This window comes from Astyanax mexicanus, chromosome 24, assembly GCF_023375975.1.
Source record: "Astyanax mexicanus isolate ESR-SI-001 chromosome 24, AstMex3_surface, whole genome shotgun sequence".
Taxonomy (NCBI): Eukaryota; Metazoa; Chordata; class Actinopteri; order Characiformes; family Acestrorhamphidae; genus Astyanax; species Astyanax mexicanus.
Genome location: NC_064431.1, coordinates 14,385,685 through 14,412,481, shown reverse-complemented (window position 1 = coordinate 14,412,481; position 26,797 = coordinate 14,385,685). Strand labels below are relative to the sequence as shown.

General features: G+C 39.7%; 1 protein-coding gene across 2 annotated transcripts in view; it reads left to right on the top strand.

The window, feature by feature from the left end:
- The window catches only part of vgll4b (vestigial-like family member 4b), a 59,653-nt gene that overhangs the window by 13,334 nt on the left and 19,522 nt on the right, over positions 1 to 26,797 (top strand). The window contains exons 1-2 of one of the 2 annotated variants that reach the window (XM_007248302.4): positions 7,046 to 7,464; positions 21,906 to 22,095. In XM_007248302.4, the coding sequence (XP_007248364.3) occupies positions 7,383 to 7,464; positions 21,906 to 22,095 (272 nt within the window). In that variant the 5' untranslated portion in view covers positions 7,046 to 7,382. Of the gene's footprint in view, positions 1 to 7,045; positions 7,465 to 21,905; positions 22,096 to 26,797 lie in introns of those variants that run through there. The other variant, XM_015605609.3, reaches the window with a different exon arrangement.

Sequence of the window (26,797 nt, the reverse complement as noted above, 5' to 3'; positions counted from 1 at the left end):
ATCTAACGTTCCACTCTTGACCTTGTCGCTGTGTTACATTGATAAGTGTTTTCCAGTTTTAACAATGTCTTCCTTTTAGAAATGAAAACAAGAGTGGTTCTTCTGTGACATTGTTCAAATAACCTACTGAAGCACCGTTATTTGTAGTAGTCTTTGGTTTACATTTGTATGATTGCTTTAAAAATGTTACCTTGGCTGTAAAGCATGGTGGTGGGTGCATCCAAGCGCATTTTCTGCACACCTGGATCTGTGCTTTAATTTGTAGGGAGTTTGAAACTTATCAGAGACAGTATATTAGCGTTCGCAGTTTGTGATAATGTGGGATCTGTATAGTGTTGTGCAGCGCTGCTCATTGTTGCAGAGCTGTGGTAGGGCTGCCCTGGAGATGTTTTCATATGAAATTTAAAGATCAGATCACTCAGCACCCAGCCTGTTAACGACATAACCAGTCTGGCACGCTTTCAGGGCTTTTCGCTTAAACACAACATAAACACCTGAAATTCTACACCGGTAAGGCTACACCATCTCTGTGTTTACAGTATTGTACCCGGCCACGCCCCGGGCATAGTGCCTGCTGAAGCTGTCACACTGGTTTGACAGGCGATCTGCTCTTGAGCGTTTAAGTGTCATATTATCTTGTCTACTGTTAGTGCTTCCTGCTGTACAATCTCTGATTACACACAGTGACTCACTCAGACTTTGTGTGGATGTTTTGGAGTGTGATTTGATGTTTAGAAACTTATATAGAACTACAGTGGGGAGAACAAGTATTTGATACACTGCTGATTTTTCAGGTTTTCCCACTTGCAAAGCATGTGGAAGACTGTAATTTTTATCACAGGTACTCTTCAACTGTGAGTGATGGAATCTAAAACAAGAATCCAGAAAAATACATTGTATGATTTTTAAATAATTAATTTCCATTTTATTGTGGGAAATAAGTATTTGATCATCTATCAAGCCCTCCTGTTCTCCACTCATTACCTGTATTAACTGCACCTGTTTGAACTCGTTACCTGTATAAAAGACACCTGTCCACACACTCAATCAGTCAGACTCCAGCATCTCCACAATGCCCAAGACCAGAGAGCTGTGTAAGGACATCAGGGATAAAATTGTAGACCTGCACAAGGCTGGGATGGGCTACAGGACAATAGGCAAGCAGCTTGGTGAGAAGGCAACAACTGTTGGTGCAATTATTAGAAAATGGAAGAAATGCAAAATAACGGATAATCTCCCTCGGTCTGGGGTGCCATGCAAGATCTCACCTCGTGGAGCATCAATGATCTTGAGGAAGGTGAGGAATGAGCCCAGAATTACACGGCAGGACCTGGTCAATGACCTGAATACAGCTGGGACCACAGTCTCAAAGAAAACAGAAATCAGTAACACTCTACGCCGTCAAGGATTAAAATCCTGCAGTGCACGCAAGGTGCCCTTCCTCGAGCCAACGCATATCAAAGCCCGTCTGAAGTTTGCAAATGACCATCTGAATGATCCAGAGGAGGAATGGGAGAAGTGTCATGTGTCTGATGAGACAAAAATAGAACTTTTTGGTTTAAACTCCACTCGTCATGTTTGGAGGAAGAAGAATGATGAGTACAACCCCAAGAACACCATCCCAACCGTGAAGCATGGCGGTGGAAACATCATTCTTTGGGGATGCTTTTCTGCAAAGGGGACAGGACGACTGCACCGTATTGTGGGAAGGATGGATGGGGCCATGTATGGCGTCAAAACCGTGTCAAAATTCGCGAGCGAGCAAAGTCACTTGGCGCAAGCAAAACCACACTCGCGCGCGCTCGAAGAGGGCTTGGCGCAAGCAAAACCACACTCGCGCGCGCGCGGAGAGGGCTGGCTGCGCGCGCGCGGAAGCAAAACCACACTCGCGCGCGCGCGGAGAGGGCTGGCTGCGCGCGCGCGGGGAGAGCTACGCGCGCGCGGGGAGAGCTACGCACGCGAGGAGGCAAAACACTCGCGAGAGTGGAATTTGCCACGCCTTCGGCTTGACAGTCGGGGGAGGGACCCAGATAGGGCTGGGGCGACGCGTCGACATAATCGACGTCATCGATTACAAAAATACATCGATTTGCATAACGTGCGTCGGCGCGTCGTAAACATGGCGGCGCCTGTGGAGAGCATTAGAGATTAGATCGGGCCCAAAAATTCCAACTGGCTGTTTTCGGGCTGTTTTAATGAGCGAAATATGATCAGAATTATGTTAATTAACACGGTAACATAGAAGCATAGAACTATTATTTAATTAAAATGATTTTTAAGAACAGCTAAACACAGTTCTGCAAGTCAAACGCGGAGGAGTTCACGTGCGAGAGACACAGAGAGAGAGAGAGAGAGAGAGAGAGAGAGAGAGCTACTCACAGGTGAAGGTTCTCTTTGATCTCCTCGTGCTCATATTCTAGTCCCATTCATAATTCTGCAGCTCCCTCAGTGTTTTCTGCCGTATTTTGCGGCTAGCGCGAGCGCTTACAACTGCGCGAGGTGCCGCCGCGTTTGTGCCGAATCCGACTCTCTGCTGAATCTGACTCCCGCTTCGCGGACAGAATCGGCACAACACCCCCGCTGTAGAACTGCGGTAGTGAAAACAGCGCTTATAAATAAATTAGTTTAGTTTCACTTTCAGTTTTCGTTATTTTTTTTTAAATAAAAATATAATTAAAAAACAGACGCCTACATCTCGGACTATTTTCTGGAGCCCGGGTCGGATTTACGGGCGGGCCTCGGGTCATGTCGGGTTCGGGCAGAGAATCTAAGCTCTAGAGAGCTTGGACTCCGGAGAGCAATCTCCAGCTACAAAAAAACGCCAGCGGGCATCTAAAGTTTGGGAGCATTTCACGCAAAAGGGCAACAATGTGGTCCTCTGCCATACGTGCAAAAGGAGCACTTGAAGCGCAAACATCCAGGAGCACTATGTCAACAGGGTCACACAGTAAGTTACCGTTTACATCAGGGTCTCCGCGGGTGTCCTTAAAAAGACTTAAGGCTGTCTACCAAAGGTTTTAAACCTGCCACAGGCAGAAATTATACATTTTTGGTTTATATTTGTGCATGGCATTTCGCAGTTTCCAGAAACAGTAGCATTATTCATACGTTCAGGTGTTTAGCTAAGCTAGCTGCCTTAAGTTATTTTAGCTAGCGCCGTCGGCGCTGCGGTGTCACACCGTTTTCTGTCACCGTCGGAATTTTGTGACCAGTGCTCACGGTTATGAGCGTTCATTGGCAAAACGGAAGCTTTCTATACCTACACCTTACCCTCAGCCCTAAACTGAACCGTTTTGGCCAGTCGGGGTAAACATTAGAAACGAACACGTTTCGAATCGGCCAGTGCACCGGTCTGCTGAGAACTACTTGCCAGTGGTCACAAAATCTAGCGGTCACAGAAAACAGTGCAACACACGGTTGTGATGTATGGGAGCTTATCCATTTTTAGCGTTATAGATCTAAACAACGTGTTGTACATGTAAGTGATTATAAGTGTGGGGTTTGGTTTAGTAGGCTTGTGTTGTTGTTGTTGTTGTTGTTGTTGTTATTATATATAAATATAGTAATTTATCGTTTGCTTTAAAACGTAAAATAATTATTTAAATATTTTTCTCAATGAATAGATTAGTCGACTAATCGAAAAAAAATAATCGTTAGAATAATCGTTTAAAAAATAATCGTTAGGGACAGCCCTAGACCCAGACAGGATTGGCTACGGCTGTTTTCCGGAAGTGGATTGTGATTGGCTGTTTGTCAATGTCATAGCACTTGCACGAAAAACCCGGGAATAAGACACAGAAGGCCCACTTCGGAAAAATGGCGCTACAAGGACAGCAGCAAGTATGTACCTAAATGTACATTTGTACACGTTTTAATAAATATGAATCCATTGCTAATGAATCGGCATTTGCACTCCACCATAAATAAATAGGACCTGTTAGGGACGTCCATAAGGGCCAAGGTCACGTACGTTAGGAGTCGCTCAAAAAGATGGCACTTCAGAATATTCTGCAAAGAACAATATATATATATATATATATATATATATATATATATATATATATATATATATATATATATTTAATTTTAATGGACAGGAAATATTACAACAAAAAATTACAATCAATATTATATAAAATTTTGAATTTTATGGAAAAAGGCAACAGCAATATATAAACCTATATGTAGTAGCCCCCAACCCTGGTCCAGAATTTCTGTTTCTGAGGTTTCTGACGGTTCCTACGCAAGTGTTGATAAGCATTAATAACCGCATATTTACTTCGTTTACGTTCATAACCGCAGATGAAATTTCCCCCCATTTGCCCTGCCATAGTGTCATATTTCTGCTAAGCTCAATTAGGTGCACTATATATCTAATAGTGAATACCTAACTGCATTTTAGCCAGCCTGAATGTGTATTCAGTGGCGACATACATACCCAGCAAACAGCTCGCGGACGTCCTTATTTGAGTATTTTTAAAACGTTTGCTATAGGACGTACGTGACCTTGGCCCTTATGGACGTCCCTAACAGGTCCTATTTATTTATTTAAGCCGAAGGCGTGGCAAATTCCACTCTCGCGAGTGTTTTGCCTCCTCGCGCGCGTAGCTCTCCCCGCGCGCGCGCAGCCAGCCTTCTCCGCGCGCGCGCGAGTGTGGTTTTGCTTCCGCGCGTGCGCAGCCAGCCCTCTCCGCGCGCGCGCGAGTGTGGTTTTGCTTGCGCCAAGCCCTCTCCGCGCGCGCGCGAGTGTGGTTTTGCTTGCGCCAAGTGACTTTGCTCGCTCGCGAATTTTGACACGGTTTTGACGCCATAGCCATGTATCGTGAGATTTTGGCCAACAACCTCCTTCCCTCAGTAAGAGCACTGAAGATGGGTCGTGGCTGGGTCTTCCAGCATGATAACGACCCAAAACACACAGCCAGGGCAACTAAAGAGTGGCTCCGTAGGAAACATCTTAAGGTCCTGGAGTGGCCTAGCCAGTCTCCAGACCTGAATCCAATAGAAAATCTTTGGAGGGAGCTTAAAGTCCGTGTGGCCCAGCGACAGCCACGAAGCCTGAAGGCTCTGGAGGAGATCTGTATGGAGGAGTGGGATAAAAACCCTGCTGCAGTGTGTGCAAACCTTGTCAAGAACTACAGGAAATGTCTCATCTCTGTAATTGCAAACAAAGGTTTCTGTACCAAATATTAAGTTTCTTTTTCTGGTGTATCAAATACTTATTTCCCACAATAAAATGGAAATTAATTATTTAAAAATCATACAATGTATTTTTCTGGATTTTTGTTTTAGATTCCATCACTCACAGTTGAACAGTACCTATGATAAAAATTACAGTCTTCCACATGCTTTGCAAGTGGGAAAACCTGAAAAATCAGCAGTGTATCAAATACTTGTTCTCCCCACTGTATGTAGAATTGGATATCAGCTATTATCTCCCTCTGCATGATAAAGTAAGATATTAGAAATTGTATGTATTTCCAGTTAAGTTTTTTTTTAGCATCAGGTAAATAAAAAACAAAATATAACAGAAAACAACACTTTTTCCTCATTTTCACATTAGGTCTGTAGGATAAGTCATATTTTTATTTTTTTTTTACTATATGAGTTTACTGTAGACTGTGGTCACATAACTGGAGGCAGAGCTAGGTCCACTCACACCAAAGTATTACTTATCCTGGAAAAGTGCTGAAAAGCTTTTGTGAAGTTTAAACTAATTTCAGGATCTTATTTTTTCATCTTTCACATAATATCCAGCTAGGTTATCATATATTGTAAACCCCTACTTCCCACCTACCAAAATAGCAGGTGTGAGAGTTGCTGTGAACCACAGTTTGGATCAAAGCACCAAAATTGAATCTTAACAATAGAACCATTGTTTGATTTGTTTGCAGTGTAAAAACATAAAAAAAGACTTTCAGGTTACTAACAGAAATTTAAGGAAGAATATCTTCACCAATTAAGCAATAGAAGAAGGAAATTAAGAGGTGTTGTGCTGAAAATGGGAATCTTATGCATATGGATTGTTTTTTACTAGAATTAAGGTGGTCTTTGACTTTAACACAAAGGAACTTTGTTTTGCATGCAAGTTTGTGATGTTGCACAATCTATACACCTGTGTCAGAACTTATCCAAACAATCAGCAGGTCTTGTGGGTGTTCTTGCTATGCAATGGTCAGTACCTACCAACAGTGTTCAAAGAAGGACAACCAGTGAACTAACGACATTCATGGGCACCCAAGATTCATTGTTGCTGATGGAAGCCCCACCAACCTCACCACTTACAGGACTTGCTGTAAGTCTTGGTGCAAGACACCTTTAAAGGTCTTGTGTAGAACTAGGCTTGTGGTTTAAATGCTTTGGCTGATTATTGTATATGGATATGTCAGGAGTGTGTGTGAGAGAGATATTTCACCACTAGAGGGCAGTAAAGTATAAATGGAAATCTCATTGGAGAACACCTCCTTATACCAAAGCTTATCCCAAAGGTTCTGAACAAGGGCTTTTATACCCTCTAGTACAGTTCTGTTTGGGTGAGTAAATTGTAAAGAGTGGAGTTTACGTTTTAACTGTGCTTTTGGTTGGTTTTGGCCTCCTTTTGATTTTACTATTACCCCCCTCCCCTGTGCAACACCAGTGTGGTGCATGCTTGTATTACTGTCTTTGTGAGGACTTGTCCATTTATAAAATTTAGTGGAATTGCATGGATTTGGAAACACCTTAGCAGCCCCATAAAAACTTAGCAACAACTTAGCTACATACATTTCTAGTTTTTTTTTTTTTAACAAAAAGTCACAGTTCTGTCTAAGATGTGTTGTATAGTTGTACAGATGTGTGCTTTTCAACATCAATAGGATCCTAAAAAGCACTAAACACACACACACACACACACACACCATATATACACCTTTCTCCACTCTCCTCTCCCCTTCAGGAAAAAAAATCTGATATTTGAGGCGCTCTTGGGATTTTATTTTTTGCTGCGCATGCGTAGTGCAGCCCAGCTCCTCGCGCACAGGCAGGAAGCTCCCCGCGCGCACACGCTCTCACCTCCATACCGAGCAGAGGCAGCGCGCGAGCGGCGGTGCAGTCGACTTACAGCGGGCTGTGAGGAGAACCGGCGCGATTATTTTGTTTTTGTCCCCGATTCATCGATTAAATCCTTTTTAATCGTTTGCATTTGATTATAATCGCGTCGTTTAAACGGGCTGAACGTTTTTTCTTTATTTGTTTGTTTTTTTTTTTCAGCACGGGAGAAGTTTAAAGGCTGGGCCTTAAGCTTTTGAAGGGAGAAACAAACCACAAACTAATTTAACATTTTACATTTTGCAACTTTATTCGCGAGCAAAAAAGCTGGTCTTTTTGCTGTCAAGTGTGATAAATAAATGCTTCTTACGAAAATGGACCTGTTGAACTACCAGTACCTGGACAAAATGAACAACAACATTGGCATTCTCTGCTATGAAGGTAAAACAACGAGTTTATTTGAATATTTTGCTGTTAAGTTACGTAATTTATTTGTAAGGCTTTGTAAGGAAAAACGTAAAAAGTGGTCGGAAGTTGGTTTGTTGTTGAACTTTTTGTTCCACCTTAAATGCTGCTGCAGTTCCATTCAGGAGCTAGCTGCTACATTTAATGTGGAACGAGAAAAAAGTCAACTTATGCTGTTGCAAAGGTTATAATAACTTAATTTAGGCAAATAAGTTGTAGGTAATAGTAACCGTTTGCGATATGTTCTTGCTGAAAAATATCGAGATACTGAATAATTAGTATAATTTTAACTTTAAGAGCTGTAGTAAAACCTCTGGTTTGAAACACGCTGACTCTGGTTTGTTGTTGGACCTGTCCACCTTATATGCTAATATTAATAGGGCGTAAAACACTATGAAAACTTTACTGGGTTCTTTAGATTAATTTGCCAGTGTTAATGATAGCAAATACGTCAACAGACGTAATAGCACCTAATAATTATCAAAGCTAATAGATATTCAATCTCGGCGCCTAAATAGACCTGCTGCAGAGTTTAAGGTGGAACGGAAACTTCCAAAACCAAGCGAACTTTCGCGTTTGGGAAAGTTATTCTGACTTCAATGTTATGTTTTTCACAGTTAGAAAAGATTAAATTGCCTTTTTTAGGCAAATAGACATGCTCTAATTTATTTTTACATTGAATTTCAAAGAATAAAAACTCACAAAACGTGTATGCTGGTAGGGTTAATATATTGCCCAGTCCCAACGTTTTTTAACATTCAGCATGTGTTCTCTCTTGTGTAAATATCTTTAAATTGACCTATTTTACTGTAATTATACCAGTGCTATAATTGTGCTGCTTCATATCATGGTGATTGTATGGGTTTAAAAGATCTACATGCACTTAAACAGTCTGTTTTTCCAGTGTGTACTCAAACTGTTTTTCCCACCGCACTATTGCTTTGGCTGTTTTAAGACTTGGGAAAGCCCATGAGTTCATGTCATAGACTGTGTCTATGGTTCATGTGTACTTGGGGTGCTTTATGGATTTTGGAGATTTCCTGTCTTACCCAGCTTTGGGTGTCTATAAAGAAAGTTTATAATCTAACACTATAAATCAGAGTGTTTGTCTGATATCTTTCCAGAGTTTTGTAACTACAAAATGTTCTTTTAATTATGTGTGGTACATTTCCAAATGCTGGTAGACCTCCCTTTGCCAAGTTGCAAATATTGCTGACACAGATGTGCAAATGCACACGCAAACCCCAGGTTGTCTAGTGCATGTAGAGAATAGAGAAGTATTGCCAATAGAATAGGACTATCTGGAGCAGATGAAGTAATAGATGAATCTGTTGCCACCATGCATAATATCAGGCCTAGAATAGTCTAGCAGGTATAGCGCCCAATCCCAGAGACCAATGTGGGGCACCTCTGGAATGATGGTAGTCCATCCAATACTTTTCGTGTTTTCGCTCTCAGATCGTCACTCAGTACAATCAAATCCTCACAGCAATGTTTGAAAATCTCATAGTGAGTTTTTCTGCCTAGTGAAAAATGAATGTGAAAAATGAATCTGAAGTCTGGAGTGTTTACACTAGGACTTAAGGGCTGTTCGGCGGGTGATTGTGGATGTAGTAATGGGGGTGATTGTAGAGGGTGTTGTGGGGTATCAGAGGGTGGTTGTGGGGGTGTTCTGGTCTGCGCCACTCCGTACCAGCCTCCTGTTGTCAGCCATCACTTGTCGAGAGCAGAAACGTGATCCAGGACCCTCTCTGCGCCGGGGCACGGGGGTGTCTGTCTGGCATGAGAAATGGAAAGCTTTTAGCTCCAACTTTCTGAAATTTAACAGAGGACAGCAGGCAGGTTCATCCATCACCTAAAGTTCAGAACATGAGCCGGGATGAACTGGGAGCAGGGGAAGGGTACGGATGTTTTATGGCTTGATCTGGAAGTTGTTACGGAAGTTGAGGAGTTGGAGTTTTAGGATCCAAGAAATAGACTCTACGCTGGAATTTATTCTGACTTACAGTTAGGCCTCTAAAGATAACCAATTTTGTTTGAATGGCATTGTCCAAGAAATATATGCGATACACAATAACCTGTGATACGATGTCAATCACAATACAGGGATTACGGTTAAGTATATTAAAATATACTGCAATACTATAAGCTAGGAAATATATATTATTTTGTATTCAATTTGATATTGTCCTAGTGTGAAATTTTTTTTTATAAAATCAATGGGTAAAGAAATGCATATTTTTTGATTCAGGAAGATTAAACAACACTAGTGTTGTCAACCAGTGTATGACACATCTTTACACCTAACTAATAATTAAGAATCGATAGTGCGTTTTTGAGACTGTGAGAGACTGTTATTAAGAATTTGTACAATATTGCTAAACACAATATCGTAATACTTCCCTATTTTCTTACACACCTACCCAAAAACAATGATGAAACACGTCCTCATTGTCTGAACATCAAGCCTATTCTTGGCTTAAATTGCAGTGTCTGTGATGAATCAGTGCTGTAAATGAGTTTAGGAGCGGGTACGCCTCAATCAAAGTCTGGGAACTGGCTGCAGCTGTTTATTGGATTGAAGGATTGACTGTATTAGATGTAAGAGTAGTAAGATGAGGTTTTCCAAATTATAGTACTAAAACTTTTTAACAAGCTCTTATTGTCATAAAAAAACTACAGATTTAGACAGATGTGTGGTGTGAACGGTTGAGTTTTATGTGGTAAATCATTATTTTTTTATGTTGGCTGTTTTTGTTGATGATAAATAAGAAGGTATATGCTTCCAACTCTTGTTTGTGATGTGTTTGTTTTCGCAGTTGTGCATTGTATCATATACACACTGGCAATTAGAAAAGGTTCTGTTTTAGCTAAAATGTGTGAGTGGTGGAATGGGCAAGTGTCTGCCTCCAAAACTGTAAAGAATATTACAGTAAACCTAAATAAAGTCAGTGGTAGGTGAGTTTGTTTATCTTAAATAATGTGTAACGTTATGTTTATTTGGGTTTTAATCTAGCATTCTATGAAGTTAATTACAGGTAGACACATTCACTGACCAGTGACTTTTTCTGTATTTGATTTTATTTTTTTTTTTATGTAAAAAAGTGACACAAGACTTATATTAGCAATACCTACAAACATTCTTAAAGCTTTTGCAAAACTAGTTAACGACTTGTGGATTGCAACATTGTTCCTCGCCTCCTCCTCCTCCTCCTCCTTCTCCTCCTCATCCTCATCCTCCTCCTCCCCTCAACTCAGTGACTCACACTTGTTTTCAGATAACTCTGCTAAGATAACCGGGCCAAATGGCAGAAAACTCTCCAGCTAAATCAGGAGGCCTAATGATGGGCATTGCTGTTCTACAGGGCAGCTGTTGCTTCTTTGGACAGTTATTTGTCTTCATTATTTGCAGATTTATAAAACATATAAAAAAAATCACAATACTGTAATATCGTAATATATTGGCATAATCCATTGCATTCAGAGTCAGTATAATATTTACCTAGATACAGATTTGTTGCACAGTTCTATTTAGTGTTTAAATATTCCATTTTTTTTTTATAAATATGGTGCTACAAATACATACATATACTTTGACATTTAAGGCTTTTTTTGTATTGTATATTGCCATTTGTCTTAAAGAAATATACAGAATACATCAGTTTTTAGTCTTATTGCCCAAGTCGTTGCTGTTCTGCTCTGCTGGAATGCTCTGCTCTCGGGCCGGTGAGTCACATGACTCGGTGACAGCGGATGGAAATACACAATCACAGCCGTTTTTTGCTGGCTGCAGCACGACTGGCCTCCCAGCTATTTTTAATGGCCTCCAGAAGCCTGAGCACATGGCTAACCTATTACAGCTCCTGTGCACCAAGAGCACTGCATCATCTCTTAAAATAGACCTCAGTGCATGCTGGGTATTTCTGCACTCGTCGGCACTCCTGAACTGCAGGCTAAAATTTCAGGAATTCAGGAGTCTGGAGGAAGTGTGGAGGAAGGTCTCAAGTTGCTCGCAACTGGAAATGTCCTGAAAAGCCAGCCCAGCATCTCTGTGGTCATTTTTACCATGCGTCCAGAGACCAGAGATAGTTTCAGCCAATCAAAGGTCATGTCTAAAGTTTCTTATGTGTGTGTGCATTGTTTCTTTTGCATTGACCTTGATTTGATTTGTTGCTGCAGAAGAAGCTTTACTTTGATGTTTGGTGTTTTGACACTGCAGTGAATGAAGAAGATAAGGAAGATGCATGTTGCAATACCAGAAGTTGGATTTTGTTACTTATACCTAGTATCAAAAAGCTACAATGGCAATCATTTATTTCACTGTGCAAAACTTTCCAAAAGCAGTCAAAATCATTTTCCACTCAGGTTTGTTCTGTATTCCTGTAGAATTACATTGCAGTCCACTCTCTTTAACAATGCAGCTTTATACGGTACATTGTCAGCAGAGGACAGATATATATGCGTGCGTGCAGTTCTTCTTCAGTTGTTGTTCAGTTCTTCAGACCTGACTGACTGAAACACCACCCTCTTTGACTAGGTCTGCCTAACAACAGAGCGATCTATATTCTGATTGGCTCAAACGAGAGTACATTATAATATACATCCGATGGATAGGCAAGCATGGAAATACCATGTGTGGCGTGTGAGCATGTGAACTTGCTGAGGTGCATGTGTCACACGCTCAAAGCGTGAGACTTGAGAACACTGCTATCACAAACTTAAGGAACTTTCACAGATCTGTAGTCAAACAACCATCTTCGTACCTACATACGTGCTGCTATACAAACCTTTATATTTATGGTGCCATTATCTTATTATAACCTGTGAAGTTGAATTCTAGCCAGAATAGGTCACATATCCGTCAAGCATTTGACACCAGAAACATGTCTGTACTTTAATATGTGCATCATATAGGCGATATAATGTCTGTGCATGCGCGGTCCTATTTTTGTGGAATATTCACTGGCTGTAAAACAGTGCAGATATAGTAGATGGCGGCAGCAGTTGGTAAATACTGGCTGTAAATAGTGCAGCAGCAGATCGTTAGAGATGTTTAGTTGGATATAGGTCTGATGGATGAGAGATTTATTTGTGTTCTGTTTAGCTGCATTCACAGCTTTGGAATTCCACAGATTGTTTAAATATTTAAAATGATTTGAAGTTAAACGTTTCATTCTAGAGAAACTTTAACACCTAGCATTAACATGCTCTTCCCTTTATATAAGATTTTTCTGTATGTACTATGACTATTCTGTTTGCACATAGTTTACATCTATCAAAAGTTAGCTGTAGAGTAATTAACTAATCTGAAGATCACTTGGCATGAGTAGTTAACATAAAATAGATTTTTTTTGGTAGATGTTTTCTATTGGAGCAATATTTTGCTATATGTTAACTACACTGGCTAGAGAACATTTAGTGAACATTGCCTACAACAGGAAATGTGTAATCTACATTTGGTGTCCCAGTATTTGATTATTTTTCATATACATGTCCATATAGTGTATGTGGAGAAAGAAAGAAGTGCACCAGGACAGGTTTGAGAACTTCTGACGTTTTTTGTACCTTAATGATGGAAATATGTTTTTTTTGTTGTTGTTGTTGTTTTCAGAGTAAGTTTTAGCTTCACGTATATAGAGGGTTAAGGCAATGTGCTTGCACAGCACTGAACACTGAAATTAAACCAGACCCAACTTGCTGGGCTGAAACGCTGACTGTCACTTTTCCTGCGGAACAAAGGCTGAAAACAATGGAAAGGTGAACACGCCCACCTCCCCCAGAAGGCGGCCTGTTTTTCTGCTTGCTCCACAACACATTCACTTCAAACACCAGGAGCTTTGATAGTCGTCAGCTTTATGAATGGGTGGCCAAGCGGCTGGTGTGTGAGGCCAGATCAGATTGCAGACCGAGAAAAAAATATTGTGTGCAAACATCCGCCGTCCAATCAAGGCCTTGGAAGACCTGTTTTGATATTTATATAACTAGAACTATTTTATGTGAGTATCTTAAAGTAAGCGAGTTTGAGGGGTGGGCCTTTCAACAAACTAGAGTAACTTAAAACATGACAGCATAAGTAGATAACATCTAAAGAACATTTTAGCAAGAATAATTGACATCACTGAGAGTAACTGACCTCTAGATAGCACAAGCTAGACTAGTTAACATGTGTAGTTCAAATTACACCAGCTAAAGTAGATCATATCTAGATAACACAGGCTATGGTAGTTAACATCTAGATTATATATATAGCATAAATTCAAATTACATCAGCTACAGTACTTAGTATCTAGAGGACATCAGCAAGAGGAGTTGACTTCTAGTGACCTCATCTAGAGTAGATATCATCTAAAGAATATCTGTTAAAGTAAACACCAGATAGATTAGTGAACATCTAGAGCAAATCAGCTAGAGTAGTTTACATCTGATAAACAGAGTAGTTAACACTACTTAACCTTCACTTGGGTAATTTAGTAAGAAACATACAGCAACTCTCATGTAGTTTAGTTAACATCTAGAAAACAGATAAACATCTAGAATGAGTAGTGAAGACCTAGCACACATTGGCTAGAATAGCTAAAATACATGATCTGGAGTAGGTATCTATTAGAGGTTTATATCTGTGGTTCTTATTCCCTAGATGTTAAGTACTCTATAATTTGTTTCCTATGTATTAACACAGAGGTTATCAGATGTTATGTAAATGTTGACTACTAAAGTGCACTATATTACTATATATTTTTAGATTAGGTAACCTGCACTGCCTAGCAATAAAAAAAGTCTCCACCTGGATTTAACTAAGTAAATGATGTGGGGTTGATGCTGCAGTTGGTCTGCAGGTTTAGGTTCAGCAACAGTATGTGCTGAAAGAATGAGGTCAGCTGACTTCCTGAATATACTGAATATAGACCAGGTTATTCCATCAATGGATTTTTTCTTCCCTGATGGCATGGGCATATTCCAAAATGACAATGTCAGGATTCATGGGGCTGGAATTGTGAAAGAGTGATTCAAGCAGCATGAGATCATCATTTTCGCACATGGATTGGATGCCACAGAATCCATTGAGAATCGTTGGGATGTGCTGGACAATGCTTTATGCAGCGGTCAGACTCTATCATCAATGCTGCAAGATCTTGGCGAAGAATTAATGCAACACTGGATTGAAATGAATCGTGTGACATTGCGGAAGCTTATTAAAACAATGCCACAGTGAGTGTGCGCCACAATCAAAGGCTAAACTATTATTAATTTTTGGCCAGGCAGCATATAACCAATATTAAAAAGTATTTGCTAGTGTCTGAGGTCAGATCGGATTGCTGACAGGGACGGGAAATATCGCTGTGTGCAAACATCCGTCATCCAATCAAATCCCTGCAAGGGAAAGCTGGGCCGTGGAGCTCCGGAATCTCCTGAATGCATTACGAAAATCAAGGTGTTTCGGCTCCCTCGCCCTCAGAATCGCCAAGTCCCGCTGCCAGGAACCCTCTCTGCCAAGAAAGGGGCTGGGCTCAGGTTCCCCCTGCTCTAAGGCGGTGTGTGGGGTGACTGAGGGTGGTGGGGGTTGGTTGGCTCACTTCTTCGGTAACAAAATCCCGTCCTGGCCTGACGTTTGAAGTCCCTAGAAGGGCTCGCCTTTGATCATTTGTGCTCTTAATGACTGCCTTTCAGCAGATCAAACACTGAACACATCTCCACTGACACTGATAGCCATCTTTTATGTCTCTCACTGTTCCTGCCATAGGTTACTGTAGAATGTTATGTGGAGAAGAAAGCCGTCTGTTCGCTGAGCACTGAGACGTGTGAAATTCAACAAGTGGGGTGAAAAGAGGAATTCTGTATGAACTCGAGTTCCCTCACTTCTTGAATTCATGCACGTGGGAAAGTTCTGTGTGGTCCACTCAGATGTGTTTTGAATTGGACGTTTAAACCAGAGCTCTAAAGGCTATTATTGTTAAAACCTGAAGAACTTTAGCTAATTAACATTTAAAGAATATCAGATTAAACATTCTTAACATCCAGAGAACCTCGGCTGCGGTAGTTAACATCATACATGCTAATGCTAGCCGGGGTTAGCAGCAGGCTACAGGCCGATAATACTCACCTCTGAATGTCAAAAGAGCTAGCGCTTAGTATGGTTAGTGGACAATGCTAATGCTGCTCCAGCAGTGCTAGCTGGGGGTTAGGAGCGGCAAAAGTTGTGTTAGCAGCTAATGCTAATACAGCACCAGTCTCGAGTCTCTGTGGCAAAAAACTAAACTATAACGCTGTACTTAAGCAGAGTGCCTTTACTGCTCCCTACGACCTGACTAGTAAAATTCATACATAAGGTGCACTGATCATTTTTGGGGAAAATTAAAGGATTTTAAGTGCAGCTTATAGTGTAAAAAATTTGGTATTTAACACCAAGGTAAGAGTTCAGAGTGGTTAACATGATGGTAACTACTCTAGCTGATATTCCCTAGATGTTAACTACACTAGCTGATGTTTTGTAGACGTTAACTACTCTAGCTGATGTTTTATAGACTGTAACTATTCTGGCTGATATTCCCTAGATGTTAACTACACTAGCTGATGTTTGTTCAATGTTAACTACACTAGCTGATGTTTGTTCAATGTTAACTACACTAGCTGATGTTTGTTCAATGTTAACTACACTAGCTGATGTTTGCTATATGTTAACTACACTAGCTGATGTTTGCTAGATGTTAACTACACTAGCTGATGTTTGCTGGATGTTAACTACACTAGCTGATGTTTTGTAGACAAACTATTCTAGCTGATGTTCCCTAGATGTTAACTACACTAGCTGATGATGTTTGCTAGGTCTTAACTACACTAGCTGATGTTTTATAGACTGTAACTATTCTGGCTGATATTCCCTTAGATGTTAAGTACACTAGCTGATGTTTGTTCAATGTTAACTACACTAGCTGATGTTTGTTCAATGTTAGCTACACTAGCTGATGTTTGTTCAATGTTAACTACACTAGCTGATGTTTGCTAGATGTTAACTACACTAGCTGATGTTTGCTAGATGTTAACTACACTAGCTGATGTTTGCTGGATGTTAACTACACTAGCTGATGTTTTGTAGACGAACTATTCTAGCCGATGTTCCCTAGATGTTAACTACACTAGCTGATGTTTGCTAGATCTTAACTACACTAGCTGATGTTTGTTCGATGCTAACTACACTAGCTGATGTTTGTTCGATGCTAACTACACTAGCTGATGTTTGTTCGATGCTAACTACACTAGCTGATGTTTGTTCGATGCTAACTACACAAGCTGATGTTTGTTCGATGCTAACTACACTAGCTGATGTTTGTTCAATGTAAACTACACTAGCTGATGTTTGCTAGATCTTAACTACACTAGCTGATGTTTTGTAGACGGTAACTACTCTAGCTGATGTTTGCTGGAACTTAACTACACTAGCTGATGTTTGCTAGATGTTAACTACACTAGCTGATGATTTGTGGACGGTAACTACTCTAGCTGATGTTTGCTGGAACTTAACTACACTAGCTGATGTTTGCTAGATGTTAACTACACTAGCTGATGATTTGTAGACGGTAACTACTCTAGCTGATGTTGTGTAGACTTTACTACTCTAGCTGATGTTCCCTAGATGTTAAGTGCAAAATCTGATGTTTGGTAGATGTTAGTTACCCCATCTGATGTTCTTTATGAATGTGGTTCTTTAACCAGTCCTTTAGTCCACATTTTAACTCCAGCCCAATTCAGCTCACAGCAATAAAACAACAGCCATCTGGTGGGCTGTGAGGACCTGATTGAAAACCACTGCTGTTCTGTGGCATTGCTCCACAGAACCTTGTTTGATACAGCGCATGTTAATTATCCTGGTTTCTGGTCACCCTTTTCACCAGAGCCCTAAACAGGGATCAAGTATAAACTGATCACTCACAGATAACTCTCGCTCTCTTTCAAAAGCACTGGAACCCCACCCCCTATTCAGCCAGTCCTCTGGAGACTGGAGCAGATAAGCGATGATGTGTCGGAGTGTCTGTGTAACCCCCCCCTCCGCCACCGTCTTCTCTCTATTACCCGCTCCGACTCGCTGCCAAAAACAATGATGTCACCCTGTTGCCATGGAGTGCGGACAGACGAGCCGAAACATGCCAGTCAAGGAAAATAGGCCGCTTGTTTTGGGAGGATCCTGTGATGAGCCGAGTCTGAGGGGTGGTGGTGGGGGGGGTGTGATTTACACACCGGGACACTTTGATACTTCTAAAGGGTTTAGTGTCATGTTAGACGTGAGCCTTTCTTATTATGCTCAGTGAGAATGGTTGCATAAATCAAGACAGTGTGAAGTTTACATGAAAGAAGTCAAGATCCTAACACTATATACTCTTAACACTATGCATTCTTAATAACTCAGTATAATCTTACTAACAATTAACTTGTATTCTTACTATATACTGTGTATACTTTTATTATTGCTTTATTCTCTTTCTATATGTGCTACATACTCGTACGATATATACTCTAACACTATATATGCTTACTAATACTATCTACTCTTACATTGTATACTCTTACGAAACACAATCTCTGTAACTCTATATACTCTGCCTATATGATTTTAACAGTCACTACACACTAGAGCTGGGCGATATGGAAAAAAATCTTATCACGATATAGTTTTCCATATCAGTCGATATCGATATGTATCACGATATAAATCAAATCACGTAAAAGACGGATTAAAAACAAATTAATCCACAGCAAAAATTTTCCACGGCAGAAAAAAAAACTTGGGCTATTAGCTCAATATTAAATATTTCGTTTGTTTAGAAATTATTTTATATTCTTAAACCATGTTAAATTATATTAGATTAGTAGGGCAGGCCCGAATAGCGTTTTTTGAGCTCAGAATATTCGGCACTGATTGGCAGCGAATATTCGTTTTTAAAAAGACGGATTAAAAACTGATTAAAGTAAAACAAAAAATGCAACTCACGGCCCCTTTAATTCACCAAAAACTTTTCCAGGACCCGGCCTGAAAAAAATATATTTCCCACCTTTTCCTCAGCTGGGTCGGGCTCAAGAAAATGATATGTGATGGGCTGTTTTTTTTTTGTTTGTTTCAAGGATTCAAGGAGATTTTATTGTCATTCGCATCTTATGTGGTACATGAGGTGGAACGAAATTGTGATCTCACGATCCAGTTTACAGTTTGTTTAAGCACTTAGGCTTTTGTACTGCTGCAGTGCAATATTTCGATTTAATATTTTGAAATTCGTTAGATTTTATTTCTTTTAGCATTTTGAACTTAGATAATTTGTTTTTTTTTTTTCCAATTTCACATTTATTTTTTCTGTTCGTTATGTTCTATCGGTTATTTACTTTGCGTTTTTTTGTAGTATTATTTTATTTTTTTTACTGCCTGCTGTTCAATATTTCGAATTTATATTATGAAATTCGTTAGATTATATTTCTTATTGCATTTTGAGCTCACTTTAGTTGGTTATTTTCCGAATTCATATCTATTTTTCTGTTATTATTAAATAGTTTATTAGCTTAGCTTGTCATTTTTTACATTACATTACATTACATTTGGCAGACGCTTTTGTCCAAAGCGACTTACAATAGTCAAGTACAATGTAAAATAAGTTTAAAGGTAAAACATCATTGGATAGGGATAAAAGGAGGTAAAAGGGGAATAAATTTTCACTGATTTTTAATGAATGTTGATTTATTAATTTAAAAGCTGTACCTAAGTATTTTAAGCCAGACAGACACTGTGTGATTTTTATTGAGTTCATCTGCACTTTTAAATGGTTTGTCCTGTAGGAAATACACGCGATTTATATGCTGACACTGTTTAAACTACAAATCTGAGATGTAGCTGCTGTACTTCTTAATCTCTGCCCCCAAAACGGTGCATTAACTTGCTTGACAGACGCGTCAAATGCCCCGAGAGCACGCGCGGCGCGCAGCGCACCGATTAATTCATGCGTTGAGCTTTAAACGCGCAGCTGAGCTGTAATTGGGGAAATATCACAAAAATCACAGTGTGATTTGTTACATTAAAAAACAGACCATTTTCTTTCACCTATAACCTGACAGGGCCCAAGGAAAGCGGTGTTCTGGACCAGCCCGAGTTCATGCAGCGCCTGAGTCAGGCTGGCGTTCAAGCTCGGGTTCGGGTTCGCGTTCAGGCAGATAATCTAAATGATAAATGATTTTGTGTTTTTGCACTTGGGCCATAAGCTCAATATTAAAAAGTTCGTTTGTTTAGAAATTATTTTATATTCTTAAACCATGTTAAATTATATTAGATTAGAGGAAAGTAATTTAGACATCATTCTTAAGGTGTTTTTGTCCTGTTACCGCTCCGCAAAAAAACTCTTCTTTTAATCCCGCGCCCGCCACATACACATTTTTGCCGCACCTGCCCCGCGGTCCTAATATAAATTGAATTAATTACATTTAGTGCTTAAAATTTACTTAAAATGTATTTAAAACGCGCTGAACAGTCCGGCCGTTTATTCCCACAGTCCAAACACTATCGTTGTTTGCGTGTGTTGGTCAATACTCCACTTTTCTTTAGGGTTTTTTGTTGCATGCATGAGAATAACTGCGTGATATTACAATTTTCTTAACTATTTATTAATTTGCTCCAGCGTCCTCTGGATTGGTTACACGTTTTGTGTTTTCGTTGGTCAGCTGACTTGGATCAGATCCAGCCCCAGTGGTACTTGGCTGAGCATGCAGTTCAGCGTGATCACGTGCTGCGCCCGTTTGCGGCGCTACTTAGACGGGAAATGGAAATGAATGTTTATCGAATTCTATTGCACAGGCTTATCATCGTCATCGAGGGAAAAATTATCGCGAAACACTATATCGCCCAGCACTACTACACACTTTTCCTACACTGCCTAATACTATACACTTTTACCAATCACTACACACTCTTCCTAATACTATACACTTAACATTCACTGCACACTCATCCTATCACTACACACACCTCCTAATACTGTTATTAAAGAGTATACAGTTAAATAACACTGTATACTCTTCCTAATACTATACACCTAAATATCACTACACACTCTTAACTATCACTACACACCCTTCAAACCATATACACTTCTATAACACTATACTCTTCCTAATACTATATACTTTTAACAATCACTACACACACTTCCTAATCCTATACACTTTTAACAATCACTGCACACTCTTCCTAATACTACACACTTTTAAGAATCACTACACACTTTTCCAAATACTACACATTTTAAAAAAATTACTACACACTCTTTCTAATCCTATACATTTTTAACAATCACTACGCACTCTTTCTAATCCTATACATTTTTAACAATCACTACACTCGTCGTATCACTACACACACCTCCTAACATTTATATACTTTTTCTAACCCCACACACTCATACTCTGTTGGTAGTTACTCGAAGCGGGACTGTTTACTGTTGCACTAAGTAAATCTTATAAAAGCTGGTTTTGGGTCGAGCTAACCTCATCCCGAGTGGAAAGTCCCAGTTGCTAACACTGCCAGTTGTAATTTTCCTGCCTTCCTCCCACACACTCTGTACTGTAAATACACTTAACTGTACCACTGTGTGGATTTCACTTCTGAAAAGGCTGTGAAACTTTGTTCGTAAACCATTCATTCAGGACTTTTGTTATAAGAGATTAAAATGAATGTAGAATTCTTAAAAATAGTTATGTTTAAATGTGTTAAACTTTGTGAAACTTTTGTCTGAAGTATAGTCAGACTCTCTTGTTTGCAAAGCATATTATATATAATTTTCCATGATAACATAAAAAAAAAACATTTATATTATGTAGACTTTTAATCTTCATTTGAACAGTATTTAGAGATGGAGGTAACCTAACTAAACACATGCAACTCTTATGTTATATTGTTGTAAGAACGAAGGTAGGACATGCCCACATTTAAGCCTACCTACTTACAATTAGCTGTGTAAACTTAGCTTGAGAAGTCTGTGTTATTTATACAGTGTCCTGTTTGAACCTGGATGTCGGAAATTCAATTCACATGTTCCATGTGGGAACTTTTAACTGGAACGCTCCTGCAAGTAAGATGTCCCAAGCAAAACGATGGGAAAGCCTCACCAACCTTTAATTCTGAATCTGTGAACATGTTTACATGGTGTTTGAATCTAGAACAATGATAGCAATGTTAATCTGGCACATAAAAAGTGGAACATAATTTTTTTTGATTCAGTATGATACACTAAAAAATTATTATAAAACTACAAAGTATTTAGTTACTTGTTTTGGATTTTGATTGCTCTTGATTGTTAAAGTGAGTGGATCCATATGAACATATGAGATTTAACAGTTATATTTATAGAATATGTGTTCTTATTCTGTGTGTTTTTGTGTTTGTCCAGGCGAGGCTGCACTAAGAGGAGACCCCAGATTGCAGCCCATGTCCCTGTCGTCTGCAGTCAGCAATCACAGGACAGGGCCGCCTCCCATCAGCCCCAGCAAGAGAAAGCACAGCGGGGACGCGGCCGACGACGACTTCGACTGCAGCAACGAGCATGTGGCCAAGATGAGCCGGTTGTTTGCTGCACAGCTGTAAGTAGAACCTATTACAGTGTCATCTGCTGATATTCTGGATGCGTTAGACATTCCGGGACTCACGTGACCCTTGAGTGGCTTCAGTCATGTTAATAATGATTGTGACCGGCGATGTCTGGCTGGAATTGTATGTGTGAACAGACTCTGTCAGGATTCACATCCACAAACACATCCTACAGGCAAGAGTGAGAGTGCACCGTTCTTTATTTTCTATGGGACATGGCAAAAGTCATGGGACACACAAAGATTTTATGGAAACTTGTCTCCAGAGTAGGGCTGGGTGAAATGGCCGAAAAATAATATTGCGAGGTATTTCAGGTAGGGCTGCAACTTCTGATTATTTTGTAGTCGATTAAACTGGTGATTTATTTTTTTGATGAATCAATAATTTTTTTTTCTGCCATGCTTTCCATCTCAGCTTGCTGTGGGTACACCTCCTTTATCGCTTCAAAACGATAGAAACAAATAAACATGATATGTAAATGCCATTTAAATGCCCAGTGATATTTAGTGTGGGAATTTGTGATCTGTTGTAATTGGCCACTTCTGGAGAATTTCAAGAATACACTACAAGAACAAATTAAATGTTGTAGTTTCATGTAGTATGACAGTTTTAAACATTCAACAGAAACCAAAACATTTGTAAAACTGTTAGTAAATATTGTAAATATTTTATAGTAAAAATTTCTATTGGAAATAATGCTGCATATAAGCTTCAAACAATTATGTAAAAAATACCCTTAAAGCTTCACAGTAAATAATAGGCTGCTTTCAAGACTGCTGATATAACAGTATGGATTGGTAAAATCACTTTATATTGTGTGTAAAACAATATGATATGGCACATGTCTATTGTCCATATATTGTATGATACGTCGATACTGTAACAAAATCCAAGCCTGTTTTTTTTAAGACTCTTCTCAAAGAGGAAATCTTCCCAAAACCCATAAAAGCTAAATATTGATCTGTGTTTCCAGTATCATGGTGATGATGATATATTTTTGCCCCATTGGCACGCCTCCCGCAGCCGCTGGTTTTCTGCAGGCCTGCGGCTGGTGTGGGTGAGCGAGGGGCTGAGCAGGTAACTTTCCTCTCAGAAAAAAGCGAAAGAGAAAATAAAGCAGCTTGGGAACGGGCAGGAGGTTGGCACGACTGCTGAGGCTTTAGGATTCCTCACATTCCGGACCCGCGAGTCGAGCACATGGCCCGATTGTGGTGCCCCGGCCGTGCTGTCATGGTGGAGCCCATGCAGAAGCCCGCACATTCCTCACATTCCTGCTGGCTCTGAAACAGCCGCGTCCAGTCATGAGACACAGGACATGGCTGTTCAGCGTCGAATAACGCACCCCGGCGCGAGGCAGGGCGGCCCGGTCCGGTTCACGGCCCGGCTGTGCAGGCGACAAATTAGGAGCCGGGTGCGAGGAGGAGAGGAACAACGGCAGCACTCAGAGCTGCAGCCTCGCGGCTCTCTCCTGCTGCTGAGTCTCAGCATGGAGGGGGCAGCACTGCCCACACTCTCCAAATAAGGCCTTTCAGAAATCGCTGAACTGTCAAACCTTTACAACTAAATCACTGTCACTTATTTTTTAAGTTTGCATTAATAAAGTACTGACTTTCTCTGCCAATGGTAACATTAGTAAAGTACTGATACTCCGTTCTAATGTGCAATTAATAAAGTACTGACCACACTACTCCACACTACCAAAAAAAAGCAAGCATATTAATGATTAGCTTTGTACAGTACTGATTTTCAATGCCAATGTTTGCATTAGTTTTCTTGCTTATAGTTGCAAGTACTGATTTCATTACAGTATTTATAAGTACTGACTTATCCTTAAAATACTATTATGTTACTTATTAGCTTATTACAGTACTGGTACTCCATGCTGATGGTTTCATCAGTAAAGTACTGACTTTCAATTTAATGGTTGCATTTGTAAAGTTCTGGCTTTCCATTCTGAAGGTTGCATTAGTAAAGTACTGACTTTCTATTCTAATGATTGCATTAGTAAAATACTGACTTTCTATTCTAATGGTTGCATTAGTAAAGTACTGACATTCCATTCTAATGGTTGCATTAGTAAAATACTGACTTTCCATTAGAGGCCGACCGATCGATCGGCCAGCCGATTTAATCGGCCGATTTTTGTTATTTTTTTATCAATCGGCATCGGCCGATTTTCTTATTTGGCCGCGCCGATTTTAATCCGGCACATCTGCGGGCAGCTACTTGGAACGCAGCGCAAGGTTTCAAGAGTGAGCAAGACTTGGGTAAGGCATCCATTTTTACAATCCAGTGTCCCAAAGTCTATATTTTCTCTCATGATTAGTAATCTGTGATGTTGCTTCATTTACTGAAAAAGAATAGAATTTCAACTGCATCGGTGTTGTAGCATTTCTCTCCAAACAAAACTATGCTTAGCGTTGATGGCAGGAGTGCATTTGGAATGCGCCCTGACTATGCAAGGCAAGCCCTATCTATAAGCTCTAGTATAAAATAACTGACGTCTCTTCTTCAGAAACGAAAATCTAAGTAAATAAAATCAAATTAACACTTGATATTTTCAGTATTTAAATTATTTTTAGACGAAATGAAAAAGGGCAGGACTAAAACTGTTTAAGGATATTCGCAGCATCAGCTGCGCTGAAATAATAATTACTGGTTAGTCAGGATTATTAGAGGACTGTACTTCTCCTTATATATAAACAGTGTTGGGCACGTTATTTTGAAAAAGTAATTAGTTATAGTTACTCGTTACTTCTCCAAAAAAGTAACTGAGTTACTAATGGAGTTACTCCACTATAAAAGTAATTAGTTACCAGTAAGTAACTATCGCGTTACTTTTTATTATTCGCCCGTCAAAAAAAGGAAATCAATTATGCATTTACTATTATTATTAGAAAAATAACAAAAAATAACAAACGAAAATAAACCCAAAATGTTGACAAAAATATAATCTAACGAATTTCAAAAAAATAAAACGAAATTCTCCACACAACCAAAGAAAATTACTAAAACTTGTAATACTGAAAAAAGCGGAAAAACGCGTCTGGGGATGAAATTTAACAAACCAAGCCACACTCAAAAGAAATATGTATATATAAAACAAAATAATGGACAAAAACAACAATTTAATGCCCGTTAAAATGGTATTAATATAACAGCTTCACCAAAAGAGAATAGAGCTTAGATCGTGCCCAAAAAATCCGACCCAGCCGGAGCCCGTGCACATTCTGCCCAAGCCCGAACCATAAACTGTCATTATGAGCCTGACCCGATCCGCCCCATAAACTGTCTGTTTTCGGGCTGATTGAATGAGCGAAATATAATCAGAATTATGTTAATTAACACTGTAACATAGAAGCATAGAACTATTATTTAATTTAAATGATTTTTAAGAACAGCTACACACAATGCTGCAAGTCAAACGCGGAGGCGTTCACGTGCGCCCAGAGCTACGTGATTACAGTTTTCATTTTTATTATAGTTTAATTTTATTTTGTTTTTATTTTTTCTGTTCATTTTAGGGTGGGCTTGCTAGCGCGAGCTCTTTACACAAGAACTAACGGACCACGAGTGCCGCGCGCTCGGCACAACAACTCCCGCTGTACAACTCCGCTGTACAACAGCGCTTATAAATAAATTAAACACAAAAATGAGGGTATTCTATCAGTAATTTCAGTTCGTTTTAGTTAGTTTTATAAACACAAAATACAGTTCGAGATAGTTATGTTTTTCCTTTTAATTACCGTTTTTATTAGATTCAGTTAACACAAATGTTTTTCACTTTCAATTTTCGCTATTTCGTTCGCTTTAGTGAACAATAATAATTGGTTACTTAGCAACATTGTGATTATCACACCAGAGCTTTATATAAAATAAAAATAGGAGCCCGATTTCGGGTCGGTCCTCAGGTCAGGTGGGATTCGGGCAGAGAATCTAAGCTCTAAAATAGAAAGCAGCAGCACCACAAAAACCGGAGCAGCTAAAAAGAGCTTAACGTCCTTAATTCGGAACTTGGGTTGTCCACGGCAATCACTGAATTGATTAGAGCACGCAAATCGTCACAATTGTGCCTCACTTCACCACGCCAAACCACAGGCACAGCGGCCAGAAGCTCAAGTTCACCGGACAGAGGAGGGGTTAACCAGGGCAAAGCGAAATAAAAAAAAAAAGTTAATAGAGCTGCTAAAGTAACGTGCAGTAACGGGGTGTCGGAAATGGTAACGGCGTTATAGTTACAGTCATAGTAATTAGTTAGATTACTCGTTACTGAAAAAAAGTAACGGCGTTAGTAACGCCGTTAGTTTTAACGCCGTTACTCCCAACACTGTATATAAATAAGCTTTATTGTAAACGAATTAATAAAACAAATAGTTTCTAAAATAATGGAGTTAAAATAAAACATCTCTTTTTCCTTCACTACAAACAGACATTAAATCATGCCGCCTCCTGCTGTTCTGCTGTAAAACTCACCCGTTTAAAGCGGTTTGCGCTGTTAGATATTAAATGAAACGATGAGCAGAATTTTCTGTTTTGTCGGGTTCTACTTTAGAACCCCCTCCAGACTTTTCTGATAAAAGCTCATTTTATCCTGAACCTATAAAGTCCGCGCTCTTCAGCTTTCTCAACTCATTTTCCGCTCACGCACCGAACCTCCAGTACAGCTGATGAGACGCGTTTCTCTGGCTAAGGAGC